The 23377-nt window shown below is 39.9% G+C and overlaps 1 protein-coding gene across 9 annotated transcripts in view; it reads left to right on the forward strand.

Moving 5' to 3' along the window:
* The first annotated feature begins 1627 nt into the window (after positions 1-1627).
* Positions 1628-23377, forward strand: part of CCDC88A (coiled-coil domain containing 88A) — a 131837-nt gene continuing 110087 nt past the window's right edge. For 7 of the 9 annotated variants that reach the window (XM_019021045.4, XM_019021048.4, XM_019021049.4 and 4 more), the window contains exons 1-2: positions 1812-2778; positions 2875-2975. In XM_019021045.4, coding sequence (XP_018876590.2) covers positions 2716-2778; positions 2875-2975 — 164 coding nt within the window. In that variant the 5' untranslated portion in view covers positions 1812-2715. Of the gene's footprint in view, positions 2779-2874; positions 2976-23377 lie in introns of all 9 variants that reach the window. The other 2 variants (XM_019021046.4, XM_019021040.4) reach the window with 1 other exon arrangement.

Genomic DNA, 23377 nt, shown 5'->3' on the forward strand with positions numbered 1-23377 from the left:
AAAAATACAAAAATTAGCCAGTGGGTGGTGGCGGGTGACTGTAATCCCAGTTACTTGGGAGGCTGAGGCAGGATAATCGCTTGGACCCTGGAGGCAGAGGTTGCAGTGAGCTGAGATCGTGCCACTGCACTCCAGCCTGGGTAATAGAGACTCCATCTCAGAAAACAAAACAAACAAAAAAAGAAGGAGTCACCAAGCCAGGCGTGGTGGCTCACACGTCTCTTCTCAACTGCTAGGGAGGCTGAGGTGAGAGGGTCACTTGAGGCCAGGAGTTCGAGGCCAGGCTGGGCAACACAGTGAGACTCCCATCTCTAAAAGACTTTTTAAAAAGTCACCAAGAGCAGATGGAAAAGATTGCTAGCAACAAGGATGTCTGAAGGCTTGTGTACTGGCTAGGGAAATGCAAGGTTCTACTTGTACATCACCTAGCAAAGTGCCACATGAATGCATCCTAATTTTAATTAAGATGATTTTCAAAGGGCATTTAGTTCCCTCCTCAAAGCAAGATCCTTTCTCCCGTAACTGAAGCAGAGAGGTTATATTTCAAGTTTTTCATAAAGGTTCTTTATTTTGAAGGAATAATGTTAAAAACAACATTAATGACATTTATAGAACACTTACTATAAGCTGCCATTTCACTTAACCCTATTATTAGCCCTGCTTTACACGTGAAGGAATCGAAGCACAAAGAGACTCAATAACGTGCGTAGGCTCACACAGCTGGTGCATATTGGAACCAGGCAGGAAGACTTCAGAGTCCAGGTTCTCAACTACCCAATTAAGAAATTCTGCTCTTTCTTAATTGTGTTATGACAAAAACATTTTTACTGCTAATTTAAAATATATACTCCGTGTAAATATTTATGTAATGTAAACATAGCACACATTATAAAACTATAATATTATCTTTTATCAAAAAAAGATTGCGTTCTACATGCCCATTTTACCGCAGGAAAAAGGTCTTTATTTTCCTTTGAAATGAGGAGTAACATTTGATTTTGCCAGGGAACTTAAAATTATTTCAAGGTCCCAGTCGTACATGGCATGGAGATTTATGACAAATATGTAATCTGTTTGTCACCCAACTTGGATGACTTCTAAATGTTTCTTCTTTGTAGCTCTTGATTTTGCTTGGGTTCCCCCCGACCCATGCCCAAATAGTAAAAAACAAAACAAAACCAAAAAACAATGTCTGAGTCACGTTTGCTCCAGTCAGGGAATACCAACGTGCTGACAGACAGCTCTGGTTTTTAAAAAATCTTACTGTATGTCACTTGCAACTTTGAAGAACATTCATGCGTTAGTGGACTGCATTTGGAAGAAAAAAAAAAGGAGAAAAAAACCCCCACCAAGTTGTGGCTCAAGTCCCTCTGCCATTTGATGCAGTGAGTTTTCCTATTCCATTTTGCTGGGGAGAAGGCATGCTTTACAGAACACATCAAACTGTCCGAAAAAGGCTGTCTGCATCCCTCATGTTTATAAGAGAAGGATTTCTTTCCCTTTCCTTCACATATCAAAGAAGGCACTCGGGGAGGAAATAAACCATAATTAGGCATGAGCGAGCGAGCAGACAGACCCCTTGCTTTGCCTTCCCTGTCCCCGCCCCCCAGGCAACCGTCCTGGGCGCAAGCGAGGAGCGGGTTGTCTCCGCAGCAGCTGCAGCGAGCGCGCGCCCACGCCCGAGCCCGCGCCCGCCGCCAGGATCTGGGCGGCGGCGAGGCTAGCCCGGGGGCGCGCTCGCTCGGGAGCGCGCTCATGCAGCGGTTTTCTTCTCCCACAATCCAGAGGCAGCTGCACGGGAGGGGCGGGGAGTCGGCGGAAGGATATCGGCGCGGAGGGAGCAGCGCGTTCCCTTTGACGGCGGCCCCCGGCATTGGCGGGCGGCGCTGGCGGGCGGCGAGGGGTGGGGTGTGATGCGGCACTGCGGTTCTGAGGCCGTTACTCCGGCTTCTCCATAGAGGGCGGAGAAGGCTGGAGCGCGGCGGTGATTTTGTGCCAGGGATTCCCAGAGACGCGCTGAAAAGGCTGGCAGGGCTTAGGAAGCTGGGGGGTTAGGGACACACATTCAAGCCCCCACCCCCGGGAGGGGAAGGGGGCTGGAGGCGAGGCTTGAGGGCGGCGGAGGAATGGTGTCTGCTCGGGGGGAAGGGGCGAGCCCTGCCTGTTGGTGCTGAGGGGCTGCGGGCAGTGGAGGCTCCGCGGGTCGAAAGCGGCTCCATGCCCATCGGTGGGTGGAACGTGTAGAGGTCGGAACGCCGAGGTCGAGTCTGGTGGCGCCTCGGAATCCTTAACGTGGTCTCTGTTTAACGTATTTCATTTAGCCCCCGTTGGGATTGATTCATTGGGAGCAGTTTCGCTGGTCTGGATCCTCCAGGAGCTGGACAACCTTGACGGGCTTTTTGTCTTGGGTTCCAGCCCCCTTTCCCTTCCTCCTCCTCCAGATGCCTTTTCTCTGCCCCTCCTCGCCCGGTACAGACATTTCCAGCGCAGGCTGCTGCTCGTGGTGTCCGTCGTCGAAGCCACTTCTTGGGATTTCGGCTCGTTTCACTCTGGGGTGTTTTTTGAAGAGGGAGAGTGCCCCCCTCCTCCACGATGGGATTTTCCTCCCTTGCCGAAATGGACTTTAATTGATTTCTACTTACTTCCACGTTTAGTGACCAATTCCCTAGGCGTATTTTTGTGGTAGTTCCTTTTTTCAAATACATACTCTGTAAAATGGAGAACGAAATTTTTACTCCCCTTCTGGAGCAGTTCATGACCAGCCCCTTGGTCACTTGGGTAAGTGGGGTGTCCTTTATTGTATATTTTGCTGAGTTATTTGTGGCTGCAGAGATGGAGGTGGGCGTTCATGTCGTGGTGATCCTTCTGTTCTAGGTTAAAACGTTTGGACCTCTGGCTGCAGGAAATGGGACCAACCTTGATGAATATGTGGCTTTGGTGGATGGGGTATTCTTGAACCAGGTCATGCTCCAAATGTAAGTTCTTCCTTCTTTCCTAGGTAACGTTTTCTTTGAGAAATAGCACATGGTGAACTTTGAGACACGATGTTTTAAGCCCCTAATTTGGTTCATTGGCCAGAAATATTCAGGTGGTTTAAGAATTGGATCTTGAAAGGAATGCTAATGTTATGGGCTCAGCCCATTATCATAAGCTAGATATTCTACCTGTTAAAATTGTGAAACTTTAGTTTTTCATTCTGTCAACCATGTATTGTCACTTGTCTTCAGTACTGAAATCCAAGCCACATTGTGTCTTTGATAATTTGGTAAAATAAGAGAGAAAATGAGAATCTGGTTTCCTAAGAGAGGAAAAAAGACTTTACTGTGAAGTTATGTGCATTTGATGCAGAAATGTTTCTTATTAACCTTTATATCTAGAAATAAATGGCTCAAAATTTGAAACTCGTTAAGTAATAGCAGATTTCAGAAGAGAAAATTTCAAACAGTTCTGATTGGTGAGGACTCTTGCTGTAGTAAGTAATTTAAATGCCTGTAATAACTAAAGCCTGATGAGATGATTTATTGTGTGAATTATTAGGTTGCTTAATATTTTAGGGATCATTTTAAGGTATTCTTACAGGTTTTGAAATGCAAATAACAAGTCTTGATAAGAATTAGATAACGACTTATTGGGCAAATCTTTGTCTTTTGTGTTTATAGTATTGGGTTTGTACTAAGTAGGAAAGTATGCTTTTGAGATGGGAATTGAATAGTGAAGGTATATTGGTAGCTGGATCAGTAAAATTAAAACTCAGCTTTTATCTAATTACAGCTATTGTAGCATACATGTATTCTAAGTACGCTAATGTAGTTTATCAAACTGAATTTTTCAGTTGTGCTCAAAGTAATGTATACTTAGGCTTATTTCTCTTTAATAGAATCTGATGAGAAGAGGTAGTTTGGAACTTTTATATGTATGGGAAATTGGTGTGTTATCAATAAATAGTTGTTACTAGAGAATAAGTCTACCATTCTGCTCTGATAACCTTATCAATTTTGTATTTTATTGGTTTAGATTTTTATGTTTAAGAGGGTAGAAGTCACATCTATAAAAAATTGCTCTCGTGTTAACTTCTCTGTGTGCTCAAAGAGATTTGTGGGCTGTTTTTCATGTACGTGTTGATCCTACAGGGAAGTATTATACTATTATACATTTTCAACCAGTGTTTTGTTTTCATAGGCACCCAAAGATATATATATGTTATCTAAATATGTATATATTTATTTTTTTCCTTAAGAAAGGAAAAAAGAGCGTAGACATCAATTATTTCCAGGGTTAGTAAATATATTTTTGACAGCTGTGTAATGGAACTATTTTTTATCCTCAAAATATCTGACTATTTCCTAAGCAAAATGGTAGGATAATAAACTGACTTCTCTTTTGGGGAACCTACATGACAGAAAGGGTAGCCATTACAGTAGATACTCAGAACTTGTTCCCCTGTGTCTCTTTATTGTGCTTATTTTTAGACAGAAAATTTTGAATTTGTGTGCTAAAAATGTGTGTTCACAAAAATAGGGAAATATATTACTTTAGTTTTCCACTTTAATGGTTTTTATTTGAATGATTCTTTTTCCAGAAAAATTTAGATTTTTTTTTTTGCATCCTAAATACTTAGCTGAGGTGCTAAAAACAAATACGTTAGTTTGTTTCCACTTCGAACGCAGTTTTATGCTTAAAAAATATATGTATATTTTGAAAATGATGGTATTCCAAAATAGTGTTTGCCAGGTCGCTGTTTTTCATGAGGACTAGCTCCTTTCCAAACCACAAATCTGCTTCTGTATTTTCAGTTCCACCTCTCAGTTTCTTTAGATTTTTTTTCGGTGTCCTAATTCTGTTGTAAATGACCTATAAAATTAAAGGAAAAGAAAAGAAACAAAAAGTATACTTTTGCTTTGTTTGAATAATTTGCTAAAATAAGATCAAATTTATCTTAATAAATTATTTAACTGATAGGGCAACAAAATATACATTGTTTTATAAGCTGTATTTTGCTAATTTTGAAGTCATTAGGATTTCTGTTAAGCACTTTACTTAGATTAATGTATGCTTTAATGTACTCTATTATAAAGTGTCAGTTGTAACTCTATACCTAGTAAATGTAAAAGTTAGGCCTAGTCTAATTTCTACAGTACATTTAGTTACAGAATTTGTGAGCAAGAACCCTTTGTAAATGAAACTATTTATATATTTTCCATGTTTCTTGTGCTTGGAATTCAATGAGTGTCTTGGATCTGTGGGTTTATAGTTTTTATCAAATTTAGAAAAGTTTCAGTCATTATTCCTAGAAGAAAAAAAAAAAAATATATATATATATATATTTGACCTCTTCACCCTTTTGGAAGTCCAGTTACATATATATTAGTCGCTTTGATGTTGTCTTAAAACTTACTGATGTTTAATTCAATTTTCTTTCAGTCTTCTTTGTTTCATTTTGGATAGTCTGTTGTGATGTCTCCAAATTTATTAATTTTTTCTTCTATAATGTTTAGTCTGCTCTTAATCCCACCCACCATATTTTTCATTCCAGATATTATAGCTTCATCTTTAGAAATTGTCTTATATCTTCCATGTCTATGTTTTTCATGCTCTTTTCTCTAGCTTCTTGAACATATGGAATACAGTTATAATTGGCTTAATGTCTATGTCTGCTAATTCTGTCTGTGTCATTTTGGGGTTGGTTTTGGTTGATTGATATTTCTTCCCATTATGGATTCTGTTTCCTGCTTTTGCATGCCTGGTGATTTTTTTTTTTATTTGATGCCAGTCATTTGAAATTTTAGCTTGTTTGGTGCTGGATATTTTTGTATTCCATTAAATACAAAAATCTTGAGCTTTGTTCTGGGATGCATTAAGTTACCTGAAAACAGTTTGATCTTCTGGGGACATGCTTTTAAGATTTGTTAGGCAGTACTACTTTGTCACACTGTTGAGGCAAAACCCCTCTGAATACTCTAGCTGGTGGAAACAGGACCTACTTGGTGGTGTTCGCTCTCAATCTTTTTGGTGGTTCTTTCACTATCTTTAGGTAGTTTCCTCACACTTATATTCTGATAAGTACTCAGACTTGAGGGATACCCTCTGCAGATCTTTCTCACTGTTCAACTCTGTTAAGTACTCTGCCCTGTGTACTTTAGCTACCTTGCTGTCTCCAGACTCAGTTCTGTCCCCTCAGGTCAGACCATTGTGCTCTGCCTGGATTCCCCTCTTCCTGTTCTGTGGCCTGCAAATTCTCCAACTGGCTGGAGCAGTTGTTGGATTCATGCTTGTTTCCCATCGATTGGGGATCACTGTCTTTTGTTGCCTGATGTCCAATGTCTTGAAAAACGTTTTATGTATTTTGTCTTTTTTTCCCCCCAGTTGTTTCAGGAAGGAGGGCAAATTTGGTCTCTGGCCACCAGTAGAAATATGTTTGTATACTTTTTTGTTTTTCAAGATGGGGTCTGGCTATGTTGCTCAGGCTGGAATATGTGATCATAGTGCATTATGGCCTCAAACTCCTGGGGTCAGGCCATCCTCCCACCCTAGACATCTGAGTAGTTGGGACTACAGGCATGCGCACCACAATGCCTGGCTGTTTATATACTTTTACTTACATTTTTGCTCTGCTAGTCTTATATTACTGCTTTTAGATGTGAGATGGACTTTTTTTATAGGAACCTTTTTTTTTTTTTTTTTTGAAACAGAGTCTCGCTCCATGCCCAGGCGGGAGTGCAGTGGTGTGATCTCAACTCACTGCAAGCTCTACCTCCCGGGTTCACGCCATTCTCCTGCCTCAGGCTCCCGAGTAACTGGGGCTACAGGCACCCACCACCACGCCTGGCTAATTTTTTGTATTTATTTAGTAGAGACGGGGTTTCACCGTGTTAGCCAGGATGGTCTCGATCTCCTGACCTCGTGATCCGCCTGCCTCGGCCTCCCAAAGTGCTGGAATTACAGGCATTAGCCACTGCACCTGGCCAGGAACCTTATTATATAAGTTTTTTCATCTAAAATGTTTATTAAGACTAAGAAAATTGATTAATTTAATGACTCTGTTGTTGCTGTTTTGCACCCAGACTCTGAAAGTGAAGAGCTAACTTCTTCGTGACACTGTTTACTGACTCTGCCTCACAATTTTGAAGTCTGTTCACTGACTTGAGATTTACTGTATTTAGAGATGAATCCTGAATTTCATTGAGTAGCTTTTTGAAGCAAATAATCTCTGTAAGAACTTGTAACATGACTTCAATCGTCTTTAACTAATGGGAAGGAAGAGGAAAGCTATTTAGAGATCTGGAATGATGGGCCAGCTCTTCTGTACGCTGTAGGGCATTTTCCTACTTCAGTGGATTGAAATCTTTTTTCTTTATTGTTAGTTGTCAGTTGTAGGGCTTGGTGACAGTGAAGTAGAAATAATTATTTTCCTGTTTGAGATGTAATTTAATTCTGGAGCCAGTTTTGAATATTACTTGCTGTGAGTTTTTAAGGAATTTGTGACATTGTAGTTAATTTCATACTCCTAAAATTTTAAAAACATCCAATTCATATTACCCAAACGGTTGAAAATATGGATGTCTTAGGATTTTAAGTACTGAGAAAATTGTTAATAGTATCAGAACAATATTTGGAATTATTATTTATGATTCAACCCTGTTAGATAGTTATAGAGAGCTGTACTTGGAACACTTGGTAATTGTGATAAACTTGTTATGGCTTTTCTTTTCCTTTAGAATTTTGGGTTTGAAGGGACTTCAGAAGTCATCTGCTCTTTTTTGTTTGTTTGCTTGTTTTTTTTTTTGTTTTTGTTTTTGTTTTTTGAGATGGTCTTGTTCTGTTGCCCAGGCTGGAGTGCAGGGGCATGATCACCACTTACTGCAGCCTTCACCTCCCGGGCTCAAGCTATCCTCCCACCTTAGCCTCCCAAGTACCTAGGACCACAGGCACGCGCTACCATGCTTGACTAATTTTTGTATTTTTTGTAGAGATGGAGTTTCACTGTGATGCCCAGGCTGGTCTCAAGCGATCCACCCACCTCAGCCTCCCAAAGTGCTGGGATTATAGGCACAAACCAGCCTGACTCTTTGCTTGACTCTATTGACTAGGCCGTGAGTTTCCTGAAGCCAGGGACTCTATCTTTTGTCTCTGTATTCTTAGGACAGTGTTTGACACACAGTACATTCTTGATATATTTCTGTTGAATGATTGAATAATACAGCCATGTGTAGTAAAGTGGAATGAATTTGGGCCTTATGTTAGATAGACTTGGGTTCAGTTCTAGCTGTGCTACTTATTGGTATGTGAGCCTAATATCTCCAAATGACAGTTCCTACATTTATAAGATGGGAGATAATGTTTCCCTTCCTGATGGGGAAGGATTATCTACTAAGGCAGGGACAGATATGTCTATTTTCTGTTTTGTTGACCCACTATATCCCCAGTGCTGGTTGCTGTCATTATCTTGTGCTATGCTATATCTACCTACTTATGGCTTCTCAAGTAAATCATGATAGTTCACAGCTTAGTTTTTTTGTTTGTTTTTGAGACAGGATCTCACTCTGTCACCCAGGCTGGACTGCAGTGGCACAATCGCAACCCACTGCAACCTCAAACTCCTAGGCTGAAGCAATCCTCCCACCTCAGCTTCCCAAGCAGGTGGGACTGCAGGCATGTGCTACTGCATCTGGCTAATTTTTTAAAATTTTTTTTTAGAGACCGGGTCTCACTTTTTTGCCCAGGCTGGTCTTGAATTCCTGGGTTCAAGTGATCTTCCCACCTCAGCTTCCCAAAGTGGCTGGCATTACAGGCATGAGCCACTGCGCCTGGCCTACAGCTTAGTTTTGTATGATCTCTGTTAGTGTCACCTCTATATAGCTGTATGATCTTTAGTAAGTTACTTAATTTATAAGCGGGATAAAAAGTCACAGGATTGTTATGAGAATCAAATAGAATAATGTATGTACAATGCTTAACATATAGAAAGTATCCAATAAATGTTAGCTCTTTATTGTTTTATTTATATTATTATCATTAGAATTATTTTCTTCAAGACCAGCGGTCCCCAACCTTTTTGGCAGCAGGGACTGGTTTCATGGAAGACGATTTTTACATGGACCAGGGCTGAGGGGAGATGGTTTCAGGATGAAACTGTTCTACCTCAGATCATCAGCCATTAGATTCTTATGAGGAGAGTGCAACCTAGATCCCTCGCATCTACAGTTCACAATAGGGTTTGTGGTCCTGTGAGAATCTAATGCCGTTGCTGATCTGACAGGAGGCAGAGCTCAGGCAGTAATGCTTGCCCGCCCACCACTGATCTGCTGTGTGGCTTTCCTAACAAGCCATGGACCCAATCCATGGCCCAGGGGTTAGAGACTCCTGCTCTAGACTATCCTTCCCCTTTTCTTTGACTAACCAATTCCTGCTCTTCCTTTAATACCTTGTGAAGTCCCCAGGCAGAGTTGTTTTCTTCCTTATGATTCGGAAGTAGCTTCACCTGCGTAGCTATTGCTTTGCAGTATTACTGTTTAGGGGCTAGATGTTTTGTCTCACATATTACTAGCACCTAACCTAGTACTTAGCATGTATCACCAGCACCTAGCATAGAAGTTGGCATGTCGTAAGTCGTAAGTAAATGTTGAAGGAATAAATGAAGATAGCTGCAATTTTATTAATTTTCAAAATTTTGAGAATACCTTCTAGTTTTAGTACTGTAGAATTTATTTTTTAGTTTGTCTTCTGTTTCTCCTTTTTGTTTGTTCTCTCTCTTTCCCCGTATTTGTTTTAATTACCTTTATTGGATATTTTTCCCACTGATGTTATATCTCCTTTGAGGCAAGGTGATAGGAATAAGATTTCATGGTCCATGGTTTTTTATAGTATTAGAATATACAGTGCTTTCAGTTTGGTTTCCAATAACTTTCCTGTCCAATATGTTGAGTTTTTTTTTTTTTTTTTGGTTTTTTTTTTTGAGACGGCGTCTTACTCTGTTGTCTAGGCTGGAGTACAGTGGCGTGATCTCGGCTCACTGCAACCTCCTTCTCCCAGGTTCGACCGATTCTCCTGTCTCAGCCTCCTGAGTAGTTGGGATTACAAGGTGCCCACCACCATGCCTGGTGAAGTTTTGTGTTTTTAGTAGAGACGGGATTTCACCATTTTGGCCAGGCTGGTCTCGAACTCCTGACCTCAAGTGATCTGTCCACCTGAGCCTCCCAAAATCTCATGCTGGGATTACAGGCATGAGCCACCGCGCCTGGGCCATGTTGAGATTTTTTTGTCCACAGCTTTGTATTGGACTGTCTTCAAGAAAAGTCCATTGTGATTGCCTCATTCTCAATATGATTCATATTTAGTTAAACTACAGAAATGATGAGAACCTAGAGAAGAACAGGTGAACTAGTTGTTATACATGAGAGTATTTTTAAATTTTTTAACTGAAAATTTTTTCTTAATATGTATTATGGGAGACTAGTTCTCACAGGATAAATGGAAAGGAAGACCAGTTCTTTCAAAAGGACACCAGTTGACTTTCTTTTAGGATCCATGAAACAGTTTGATACCATTCTAGGCATTAAGTTTTCAATATTTAGAAATAGTATTTGAGATTATACTTGGTACTAGGACATCTGTATAATACTTAATTTATTAATTAGTAAACTGGCTGCTTTTGGAGAGTGAGAGTGGTGGGAGGGCAAAAACAAAAACATGGGCTTGAAAGTTTAAATCCTGAATCAATCATTTAATATTTAGCTAGTTATTGAAATTGGAAAATTACTTTAAATGTTCTCTTTATTCCTGATTGTATTTTTATGCCTTCTTAGATCTATTTTACTAGTTTAATAATTTTTTTTTTTTTTTTTTTTTTGAGACAAGGCCTCTCTCTCTTGCCGAGACTGGAATGCAGTGGCGAGATCTTGGTTCACTACAACCTCTGCCTCCTGGGCTCAAATGATCCTCTCACCTCAGCCTCCTGAGTAGCTAGGACTACTACCATGCCCAGCTAATTTTTCTTTTCTTTTTTTTGTTTTTTGTTTTTTGTAAAGGCAGAGTTTTGCTGTGTTGCCCATTCTGGTCCCAGTCTCCTGGGTTCAAGCTATCCACCACCTCAGCCTCCCAAAGTGCAGAGATTAGAGGCGTGAGCCAGTGTGCCTGGCCTACTTTAATAATTAATAAAAATAGGTGGATAAAACCCATCAACTGTACTCTGAGTAAGAGGAGATCTGCCCCTAACATTTGTAAGATCCAGGATAAGCATTCATTTACCACAATAGGCCTAAATATTTAAAGCTTATAAACCAGGCCAACAAATCATTAACTATATTCTAGTGTTTTGTCTTGATAAATATACCTTCATAATGACTTGAAAGTTTCAAATTTAAAATCTGTGGAATTTAGAATTCATAAATTCACAGTTTTGCAGCAGAGTGTGGTTAAGCCCAACCTCCTCCCGTCATCCCTGGCTCTTTCTAGCACCACAAAGAGGCCTCCTGTACATGCTGTGAACACCTTGCATGCACGCACAAGGTCTAAGCTCTTGTACTCCCATCCCCAAACAAGTACTCCTTGGCCCAAGGGTGTACACAAGTGTAGCACAGTCTTTTCTAAGGACAGACCTAGGAAAGAGGCCTGTGTGGGCCTTCAAATTGAGTTAGAAGTGTTTGGGCAAGAAAGTGCAAAGTTCTGGGCACCTGGAGTGTCATTTAAAAGTGGGGAGGTAGGCCAGACTTGGGGGCTCACACCTGTAATCCCAGCACTTTGGGAGGCTGAGGCGGGTGGATCGCTTGAGGTCAGGAGTTCAAGATCAGCCTGGCCAATATGGTGAAACCCCGTCTCTACTAAAAATACAAAAAATAGCCGGGCATGTTGGCGGGCCCCTGTAATCCCAGCTACTCGGGAGGCTGAGGCAGGAGAATCACTTGAAGCTGGGAGGCGGAGGTTGCAGTGAGCCGAGATTGCACCACTGCACTCCGGCTTGGGTGACAGTGAGACTCTGTCTGAAAAGAAAAAAAAAAAAAAAGGGAGGTATATAGGCACATCCCCCTGTTTACATGGGCTCCTCTCCCAGTGGAAGCATGTGGGCCGAGGAGGGCCGGAGTGGGACTCAGGGCAGAGCTCTCTCATCAGGATCTAAATGTAGTACTCAGTGAGAGGGATGAAGGGCTAGTTCATTCAAAGATCAATTAATATGGGAATAGTTTCTAAGTACTTACTGTGTAACAAACTGTTAGATGCTAGGAATAGGATGCTTTGCCCACAATAAGGGGGAGGTGCATGTAAACAAATTGCAATGTGGTATCTGTGCCATGATAAGGAATTATGTTCTTGAGACAGTGTTCGCACAGAAAGGGAAGTGATGATTTCCATGGAGGAAAGGCTTCTTGGAGGAGATGATGTTTGAGCTGGACATGAGAGCTCCGTAGGAGAAATCAGAGTGAACAGGAGTCATAAGTAGTGGGAGAGTGGAAGGAAGGACATTTTAAGCAAAGAAAATAGCATGAAAAAGAGGCATGAAGATGTAAATAACGGTGGAGGAATTAGGAGGTTTGAGAAAAGTGGAAACATTTTACAAGGCTGCTAAGAGGAAATCACAAAGAGTGTCAGTTAAAGATGAATACAAGTATTGTCATGCAGGGTTGATGGCTTATTTGAGATTTGGAAACCACACATTTGTAGTTGAGCCAGTGAGCATAGCATGGTTGAGTAACCAGTAATGCTTAGCTGCTCAGAAACTGACGAAAATACCTGTAGAATTTATTCAGAATTGGAAATTCTGAATAAGCAGACATGGGATGAGAGAAAAAAACATACTACAGATTCTTAGCTGAATAGTTGAATAATAATGTGTGAGCATTAAAGTGAGGAAGAAAGGAAGTATCAGGAGGAACTTACAGAGTAAAGGTTGTGTTACTGGAAAGGGGTCCCAATCCAGACCCCAAGAGAGGGTTCTTGGATCCTGGGCAAGAAAGAATTTAGGGCGAGTCTATAAAGTGAAAGCAAGTTTATTAAGAAAGTAGAGGAATGTAAGTATGACTACTCCACAGGCAGAGCAGCCATGAGGGCTGCTGATTGCCCATTTTTGTGGTTATTTCTTGGTGATATGCCAAACAAAGGGTAGATTATTCATGCCTCCCCTTTTTAGACCATATAGGGTAACTTCCTGCCATTGCCATGGCATTTGTAAACTGTCATGGCACTGGTAGGAGTGTAGCAGTGAGGACAACCAGAGGACACTCTTGTCAGCATCTTGGTTTTGGTGGGTTCTGGTGAGTTTCTTTACTGCAACCTGTTTCGTCAGCGGGGTCTTTATGACCTGTATCTTGTGCCAACCTCTTATCTCAACCTGTGACTTAGAATGCCTAACTGTCTGGGAATGAAACCCAGCAAGTCGTAGCTTTATTTTACCTAGCCCCTATTCAAGATGGAGTTGCTCTTGTTCAAACGCCTCTGACAGTTGTAATAAGAATGAAGGAAGAGTAGGTTAGAAGTGAGGGCATGAGAGAGGTTGAAAAGATAGGAGGTCAAGGTCAGAGTAGATTTTCAGAATTTGAGATTTTGGAGGTTGCAATTCTGAATAGTGATTGGGACTAAGGTTAGACAGTACTAATGGGTGGATAAAATAGAATAAAATGAAGATATGTAAAGTGGAGAAGGAACTTTCTTCCTTATTTTTTTAATGAAACTGTGATCTCTTGATTTAACACTAGAGGTAGAAGTTAGTATTTTGAATTAAAGTAGAAAGGTGGGGCCAGGCGCGGTGGCTCACACCTGTAATCCCAGCACTTTGGGAGGCCGAGGCAGGTGGATCACTTGAGGTCAGGAGTTCGAGACCAGCCAAGCCAACATGGTGAAACCCCGTCTCTACTAAAAATACAAAAGTTAGCTGGGCATGGTGGTGGGTGCCTGTAATCCCAGCTACACGGGAGGCTGAGGCAGGAGAGTTGCTTGAACCTGGGAGGTGGAGGCTGCAGTGAGCTGAGATCATGCCACTGCACTACAGCCTAGAAGACAGAGCAAGACTCTGTCTCAATAAAAAAAAAAAAATTAAACTAGAAAGCTGGGCAATGAATAAATTAAGAAATAATGTAATAGTGGGGAAGGAAAAAAAAGGTAATTGTTTATAACATTTTATTTTATTTTATTTTATTTTATTTTATTTACTTATTGTTTGAGACAGAGTCTTGCTCTGTCACCCAGGCTGGAGTGCAGTGATGCGATCTTGGCTCACTGCAACCTCTGCCTCCCGGTTTCAAGCCACTTTCCTGGTCAGCCTCCCAAGTAGCTGGGATTATAGGCACCCACCACCATGCCTGGCTAATTTTTGTATTTTTAGTAGAGACGGGATTTCACCATATTGGCCAGGCGGGTCTCGAACTCCTGACATCAAGTGATGCACCTGCCTCAGTCTCCCAAAGTGCTGGGATTACAGGCATGAGGCACCTTGGCCAGCCCATAACTTCTTATATTAACATAATCCTTATGTTAAAAATCAGACTTTGTGAGATATCTCAGTAGTCCTTCATGGAAAATTTTTAGACAGTATATTCTTTTTTTTTTCTTGAGACAGGGTCTTGCTCTGTTGCCCAGGCTGGAATGCAGTGGCATGATCACAGCTCACTGCATCCTTGACCTCCCAGTCTCAGATGATCCTCCCACCTCAGCTTCCTGAATAGCTGGGACTATAGGTGTATGTCACCATGCCTGGCTAATTAAAATTTTTTTTTGTAGAGATGGGGTCTTACTTTGTTTCCCAGGCTGGTCTTGAACTCCTGGGCTCAAGCAGTCCTCCCGCCTTGGTCTCCCAGAGTCCTGGGATTATAGGCATTAGCCACTGTGCCTGGCTTGTATTCTTAATGTGACTGATTTTCCTGGTGAAGGCTAGAAAAAAAGTTGAACTTCACATTATCATCGATAACATAACTGTTAATATCTCCTTTCCCTGGGTGGTGAAGGACCATGGAAGTTGGTTTAGTTTTAGATGTTGGATACTAGTCTTTGATTTTTTTTTTTATTTGAGACAGGGTCTCCCCGTGTCACCCAAGTTGGAGTGCAGTGGTCTGGTCACAGCTCACTGCAGCCTCTGCCTCCTGGGATCAAGAGATTCTCATGCCTAAGCCTCACGAGTAACTGGGATTACAGTTGTGTACCACCACACCCAGCTAAATATTTTTTGGTATTTTTAGTAGAGACGGGGTTTTTCCATGTTGGCCAGGCTGCTCTCAAACTCTTCACCTCAAGTGATCAGCCTGCCTCAACCTCCCAAGTGCTGGGATTACAGGTGTAAGTCACCATGCCTGGACACTAGTCCTTGATTAAGACCTGAACTATTACAAAGTAGTGGAGGATGAGAATTTACAGGGAAATATCAATGGAAAGACAAAACCCCCAATCCATTTTTACCAAGACTGGTTTAAACGGGTGAATTATAGTAATATCCCAGTTAACTTGAATAATTAGGGGAAATGGGGTGAGTTTTCTCATATTTGAAGGTTAACTTAATTTTTCCCAACTCCTTATTTCATATCTTTGCAAATGAATTAGACTATATTTCCACCTTTGTAAATAGAATGTACATGTAATGATTCAGAATTTGTATTTTTGTTTTTTTTTTTTTCAGGACAGAGTCTCACTCTGTTGCCCAGGCTACTGGAGTGCAGTGGCCCGATCTTGGCTTACTGCAACCTCCACCTCCCGGATTCAAGCAATTCTCCTGCCTCAGCATCCTGAGTTGCTGGGACTACAGCGCGTGCCACCACAGCTAGCTAATTTTTTGTATTTTTAGTAGAGACGGGGTTTCACCGTATTAACCAGGATGGTCTTGATCTCCTGACCTCGTGATCCAACCGCCTCAGCCTCACAAAGTGCTGGGATTATAGGCGTGAGCCGCCGCACCTGGCCTGTATCTTTTTTTTTTTAACTTAAGTATTAAGTATAGCAGCAGCCCCTAACCTTTTTGGCAGTAGGGATCATTTTCATGGAGGACAATTTTTTCCACGGACCAAGGCGGGGGGCATTAGATTCTCATAAGGAGTGGGCAACTTAGATCCCTCGTATGGCAGTTCACAGTAGGGTTTGTGCTCCTAAGAAAATCTAATGCTGCCGCCAGTCTGACAGGAGGCAGAGCTCAGGTGGTAATGCTTGCCTGCCCACCGCTCACCTCCCCACCGCTCACCTGCCGTGCAGACTGGTTCCTAACAGGGCATGGACCTGTGCTGGTCCTCGGCCCAGGGGTTGGAGACCCTGAAGCATAGTACTGAATGTGTATACTGACTAAGACAAACCTGTAGTTAATAGTGAATGATCCCAAGCAGGTATTTGAAAACAAATCTCTAGTTATTAGGTTGCTTTTTTTCTTTTCTTTTCTTTCATTAATCTGTATGGGTTTCATGTTTCTTTTGAGAGAGAGAGTGTGCTGAGAGAGTGAGTTGTGTGGGTGTGTGAACTGGAATAAATTAGGCAGCCCTGATGTCTAGAAGTTAGGTTTGGCCTTTGAATGTATGGTTAGTCAGGGAAACCTATCTGTGGAGGAAGTTAGATTTGATTTAAACCTTGAAAGGTGACTGAACTTGGATAGCTATCCATGAGGAGAGGAGGGTATTTTAGGCCAAGGAAGCATTTTAGGGGAAAAGTATACTGCATGTATGATTTGGAAAATGGTGAGGAGACTAGCCTTAGTGGAGGAACCAAGTTGAGGAATAGTACAGTACAGTATTTTAAAATCTTAGGTCGTTTATTCCTTTGCCTTTTAAAAACTATTTTGCAGCTGGGCGCAGTGGCTCATGCCTGTAATCCCAGAACTTTGGGAGGCCGAGGCTTGCGGATTACCTGCGGTCAGTTTGAGACCAGACTTGCCAACATGGTGAAACCCCATCTCTACTAAAAGTACAAAAATTAGCTGGGCACGGTGGCACATGCCTGTAACCCCAGCTACTTGGGGGAGACTGAGGCAGGAGAATTGCTTGAGCCCGGGAGGCAGAGGTTGCAGTGAGCCGAGATCATGCCGCTGCACTCCAGCCTGGCCAACACAGTGAAACTCTGTCTCGAAAAAACAACTATTTTGCTAAATTGGAGGTCCCCAAAACAGTTTATTTCTCATGGACCATTTGTAGACCATGACTGAAAGTTTTGTTAACTTGACTATTAATAATTCCTTACCTTTCTGTATGTGTATCTTTCCTCTAACTTGGTTCATTGCATCTCAAATGTATGTGTGGCTATTTTTTGTCTTCTATTTTACTTTTTATTATATTTCTAATTTAATTTTTGTTTGTAATAGGTATCTATTATTTTGCCTTTAATTGGTGGGTTTATAATGGAGTTAGCATTGAGCCTTTTGGAGCACTTTTCTGGTACACTGAAAAAGACAAATTAAACCAATACTGTGGTAATCTTATTCTACTCTCACTAATAGAAATTTATATACTTAGAGTTGTCCTGTGTGGGGACTTTTTAAAAAATTAGAGAAATTGGTGATTGGAAAAAAGATTTTCTTACTAAATTTAAAAACTGCTTACTTAAGGTAAGTTTCTATGACTAAATTTAATTCATTAATTAGAAGACATTGTTCTTTGGGATTTTTTTCTCATTTTAAAGGGCTTTCATCTCAAAAGTGAAAGTGATACTTGTCACCCATAATTAATCAGGTGAACTATTTAAATTACCTTAGGAGGGGAGTACAGATTAAGAAGCCTTACTATACTGAATTGATAGTATGGGAGTGAAAGCCATAGTAGGTAAGTCTGTCACTGGTCAAGGGAAATACCTGACTGTATATCAGCTCACTTTGGAATTTCTTGAGTCTCTAGGCCTAAGTAGATCTGGAGCAATTACTACTCTAGAATACTGATTAAAACAAATTAAAACCAACTTCTGTGACCCAATCTTAAGGCTTAGTGACAGTGGGTAAAATGTTCCATCACAGATCAGTGCTGTCCATTGAATCTATTAAACAATCTTCTTTTGTTTCAGTTACTGGTCATGAGGTTGGCAACCATGTAAGTGAATGTTCTAGATTAGCATAATATTAAGTCCCCAGGTCTCTATACCAAGAACAGGAATTGATTTGCCTAATACAGTAGTTCTCAAATGAGATCAGACCCCTGCTAGCACAGAGATTCCTTCAAGGTTGTCTGTCAAGTCAGAATTATTTTCATAATAATACTAAGATGTCCTTTGCCTTTTTTTGCCTGTGTTGCTAAAGCACTGATGATGCAAAAGCAAAGGTAAGTAAAACTGCTGACGTTTTAGTATGAATCAAGGAATTGTACCAAATTGTATGGGCAATCATTGTATTCTTCTCATTATACACTTGTAAGGTATAATAAATAAACCCAGTTTCACTTAAAAATGTCCTTGATGAAGCAATAAAAGTTATTTTGTTGGGTCTTGACCCTTGAATCTTTTTAACATTCTGTGGGCAAAACGGGAACCATACATAATATTCTTGCATAACAAAGTGCGATGATTATCTCAAGAAAAAGTACTCATGATTTTTGAGTTCCAAGGTTGAAGTAGTCCCTGTTTTATGGAACACCATTTTTACTTGAAAGAATGACAGACAAACTGGTTGTTAATACTTGAGTACTGGGCAGACAGTTCCTCAGAAATGAATAAAGTGAGCCTGTCACTTCAGGGAAAACAACTGATTGTATTTGTTGTCAATGATGAAGTTTGATTTATAGAAAACATGGGCTTGACAGATACTCAATATTTAAAGACTTTTCTGATGAGATTGGAGGTGATATTAATGAACGTGGTTTTTTTTTTTAGACGGAGTCTTGCTCAGTTGCCCAGGCTGGAGTGCAGTGGCGTGATCTCGGCTCACTGCAAGCTCTGCCTCCTGGGTTCACGCCATTCTCCTGCCTCAGCCTCCCTAGTAACTGGGACTACAGGTGCCCACCACCATGCCTGGCTAATTTTTTGTATTTTTAGTAGAGATGGGGTTTCACCATGTTAGCCAGGATGGTCTCGATCTCTTGACCTTGTGATCCGCCTGCCTTGGCCTCCCAAAGTGCTGGGATTACAGGCATGAGCCACCACGCCTGGCCGGTTTTTTTTTTTTTATAGTAATAAAATGTGTCGACATTTGGAAGATCTGTATAATTCAAAGAACCAATAATTTCTAAATGACCAATGCACGATGTTAAGAAGTTATGCATACATAGTTAAAAGATCCATTGAACGTGCCAGATAGACCAATGGATTTTAATGTAAAACAGAGAAAGAAAAGTTCATTGATAGAGTTTCAGATTCCACATTGCACTTAACCTTTAAGAAATAACCCTTAGTGAATTTTGGTAATATCAAAGAAGAATATCAATAATTGTATGAATATGCCAATCAAATAATTTTCCTTTTTCTAATTACATACTTGTGTGCAGTCATGTTTCTTATACTTAAAGCAAAACAATGTATCACAACCACTGAATGCAGAAGCAGGTTTAAGAAAACAGCTGTATTCTATTAAGCCAAACACTGAGATTTGCAAAGAAGTGAAAGAATGTTATTTCCCACTAAAATGTTAAGTTTTGAAAAGTTAAAAAATGTTCTTTAACAAACACTGTTATGTTTAGGTGAATTAATATTTTTAAAAATTCTTTATTTTAAATTTTAATATAGTAAGTATAGATAGATATAACCCACATAAACAAAAGCTGTTTGGGAGTCTGCAATAATTTTAAAGAGTAAAAAGGGGTTCTGAGACCAAAAGTTAAAAAACTGCTAACTTAATATTTGAAGGGCTAAGTTGACTTATTCTAAGAAATAAAGGGTGGTTTCAGCCATTTTATTAAGTTTAGATGAAACCAAAGTAAAGTATATGTATAGTACTGGATTTTAATTATTTTTGTGTCCATTTGCAGTTTTTAAATTAAAGCATTACTCCTGTTTGTTAAATCAGTGAATATCATGCCCTACTGCTAGCTTAATCTTGGGCTAACTAGAAAATGTCATAGATTTTCCAACTTTTGAAAAGGTAACTTAATGTGTCCAAAATTATGAGAACAAAAACATGAAAGGCTGTGTCTGTAATCTCTGTATGGTAATTATATGTCATGTACCTCTCCAAGAATGACTGTTCAGTCAATGTGAAGTTCAAGATAGTTAATATATGTGAAAATATTCTGTAGATAGGTAAAAGCTTATATTAATATTAGATTTATTGTTGGCTGTCATGCAAAGTAATTGAATTTATGGGGGGGAGAAATTAAGTTGAAGGAATATATATATATATATGTATACACACACATACATACACACACACACACACATATATATATATATATATTTTTTTTTTTGGAGACAGAGTCTTGTTCTGTCATCCAGGCTGGAATGCAGTGGTGAGATCATAGTTCACTGAAGCTTCTGACTCCTGGCCTCAAGTGATCCTCCTGCCTTAGCCTCCTGCGTAGCTAGGACTGCAGGCACACACCACTGTCCCCAGCTAATTAAAATTTTTTTTTTTGTAGACAAGGAGTCTTGCTGTGTTGTACAGGCTGGTCTCAAACTCCTGGCCTGAAGCGATTCTCTGGCCTCAGCCTCCCAAAGTGCTGGGATTATGGGTATGAGCCACCTCCCCTAGCCAATACATTTTTTCCCTTAAAACCACTAATTTTCTGCTATGTACCCTCAGACCAGTGCTGCAAAATAAAAAAGCCATTAATTTTCCTGAAATACCTTACTACTTGGATACTTGGATAACCCTTAATGGTGGTGCTGTTTACCCAGTTAATTATTTTTCATAAAGCAAACATTCTGGTTTATGCACATTTAAAGTTAGATACATAAATTATTTCAGATGTATCATAGTGACATGCAAATATTACATAGTTATGTTATTTTATAAATTATCTCAAAAATTTATTAAAAGACCACACTACAACCATAGTTTTAAATTACAGTGCCATGATACCACCATCAGTTAAGCACCAACACAGAACAGATGGTCCAAGAGGACATACAACAGGTTTACATTCTGGAGAAGAGCATAGAGCCATTAAAGCTATCAGATTTCTGTTTCTTATATATATTAGTTAATGAATAAGTAAAGATATAATCCTTGATCATACAAGGACCAAATCTCAGAGTATTAGTGTTGCAAAATTGCTAACTTTAACTTCATCTTTTTTCCTGATTTACAAATTTTTATATACAGTGGTTGATAATACTACTGTCCGTTTATTATTTTAATTGAAATTAATGCAACTTGTCATAAGTAGGTCATTTATAAATGTGAAATTGCTTGAGGCCCTCTTTTACTGCCATGCTGCATTTAACTCCTGGTTGGACAGATTTGAGCCATATTGCTAGGCTGTTTGTCACTAAAGCATTTTTTTAGTTTTCATCTTATAAAGAAGATGGTTGACTTGAAATTGTGTTGCCTTGGAAATAGCTGTGTGTGATTGGAAAGGTACTTGCTCACGTTTGACATGCCACATGTATATTGTTCAGTAGCTCATCTTTTATTTTAGAAAACGGCCTTTCCAAAGATACATTCTTTAGAAAAAAATGGTATAGTATGCTTTCAAAAAGAGCCTGATAAAAACTTTATTAATTGTGATTATTCTGAATTAATTTTTGTTTTGCATTTTAAGTATTAAAATGAAAGGCAGAATATTTGGAATATTTAATAGAATACATTTTCTCTTTAGAGAATTCTGTGAGTCATACTTAATAGACTGCATTTCTTTTTAGAGCATTCTGGAGTCATACCATACTGTTTGTTTAAATTACTGTATTGTGATTTTTATTATATTAAAAGTAATAGAATACAGGATTCAACCTGAGGAAGCTGATAAAAACACACACACACAGGAATGAGTGTTTTTTCTGTCTTTATATAGGATGCATTCTTTTTATGGAAGAAATTTTTAATACGGTTTTCTTTTCTTATGGTTTATGCTTAGTCTCACAAATGTCTTATGACTCTGAATTCCTGACATCGAATTCTATGCAGAGATAGCTTTATTAAATGTGCTTCAGCTAAGTAACAATCCAACACAATTATTAATATTTTTCCCTCAAGTAAATGAAATAGGTTTCATGAAACAATAAAAAGTCCTTAAAAAATGTTTTACGTGCTTAAAAAATTAATTAATACCAAAAGGTTCACAGTGACAAACAAAAATTCTCTGCTGTATTTCTCCTCATATCTCAGTTCAGTTCTCTGGAGTGCCACTTTTTTTTTTTTTTTTTTTTTTTTTGAGACAGAGTCTCATTCTGTCGCCCAGGCTGGAGTACAGTGGCGCAATCTCGGCTCACTGCAACCTCCGCCTCCCAGCTCAAGCAATTCTCTGCCTCAGCCTCCTGAATAACTGGGATTACAGGCACCCACCACCACGCCCACCTTTTTTTTTTTTTAATTTTTAGTAGAGATGGGGTTTTACCATCTTGGCCAGGCTGGTCTTGAACTCCTGACCTCATGATCCACCCGCCTTGACCTCCCAGGCGTGAGCCGCTGTGCCCGGCCCAGAGTGACAACTTTTAAAACTTTTTTTAAAGCAATTTCTTCTGTTATTTTAGCCCATATATAGGGATAATGTGTCTATTCTGGCATTTCTTGATTTATTCCTTTTAGACATTGTCTATGACTTCCTGATAGTGGTAGATAAGATTTTATCTTTTTTATGCTCCTGTATTTCTTCTTACCCTATCTTTCTAATATAGTTATCACAGGTTTAGTTAAATCAGTCATCAGTGTTTACACTATTATAACTATATAATATTTACTGCAAAGCCAGGTATTATTTTTCCTGAAGCTACTAATTCTCTTGATTTGCATAATTTTCTATAAATTACCCTTAAAGAGTCAACCATTTTTCATGGAGGTGGAGCTTAGGACTTTTCTTTCTTTCTTTCTTTTTTTTTTTGTTAGGCAGGGTCTTGCTCTGTCACCCAGGTGGGAGTGCGATGGTATAATCACAGTCCACTGCAGCCTCAAACTCCTGGGCTCAAGTAATCTTCCTGCCTCATTTTTAAATTTTTTTGTGGAGATGAGGTTTCACTGTGTTGCCCAGGGTAGTCTTGAACTCCTGGGCTTACACAATCCTCTTGCTTTGGCCTTCCAAAGTGCTGGGATTACAGGCATGAGCCATCGTTGCCAGCCCAGGAGCTTAGGACTTTTCTGGTAGTTTCACCTGAGGGCAGTCCCTCTCACGTAAAGAGATCACATCCTTAGGGTGAAAGGGCCTGTTTTCCGTGATCCTAACATATGTCAGTATGGCCCTTACTCAAACTGGGCATGCATCAAATGGGAAACTCAAGCCTTATAATGGGAAGTTTATTGCTTTCTAGATCCATGCCGAGAGTGCTTAATGGTTATCCTGGGCTCTAAGTACAGATAGTTTATAGTAACAGATAATGATATAATATCTGATGATTATAAAGAAATAGGAACTTTTCA

Source organism: Gorilla gorilla, chromosome 12 (genome assembly GCF_029281585.2).
Source record: "Gorilla gorilla gorilla isolate KB3781 chromosome 12, NHGRI_mGorGor1-v2.1_pri, whole genome shotgun sequence".
NCBI classification, from domain to species: Eukaryota; Metazoa; Chordata; class Mammalia; order Primates; family Hominidae; genus Gorilla; species Gorilla gorilla.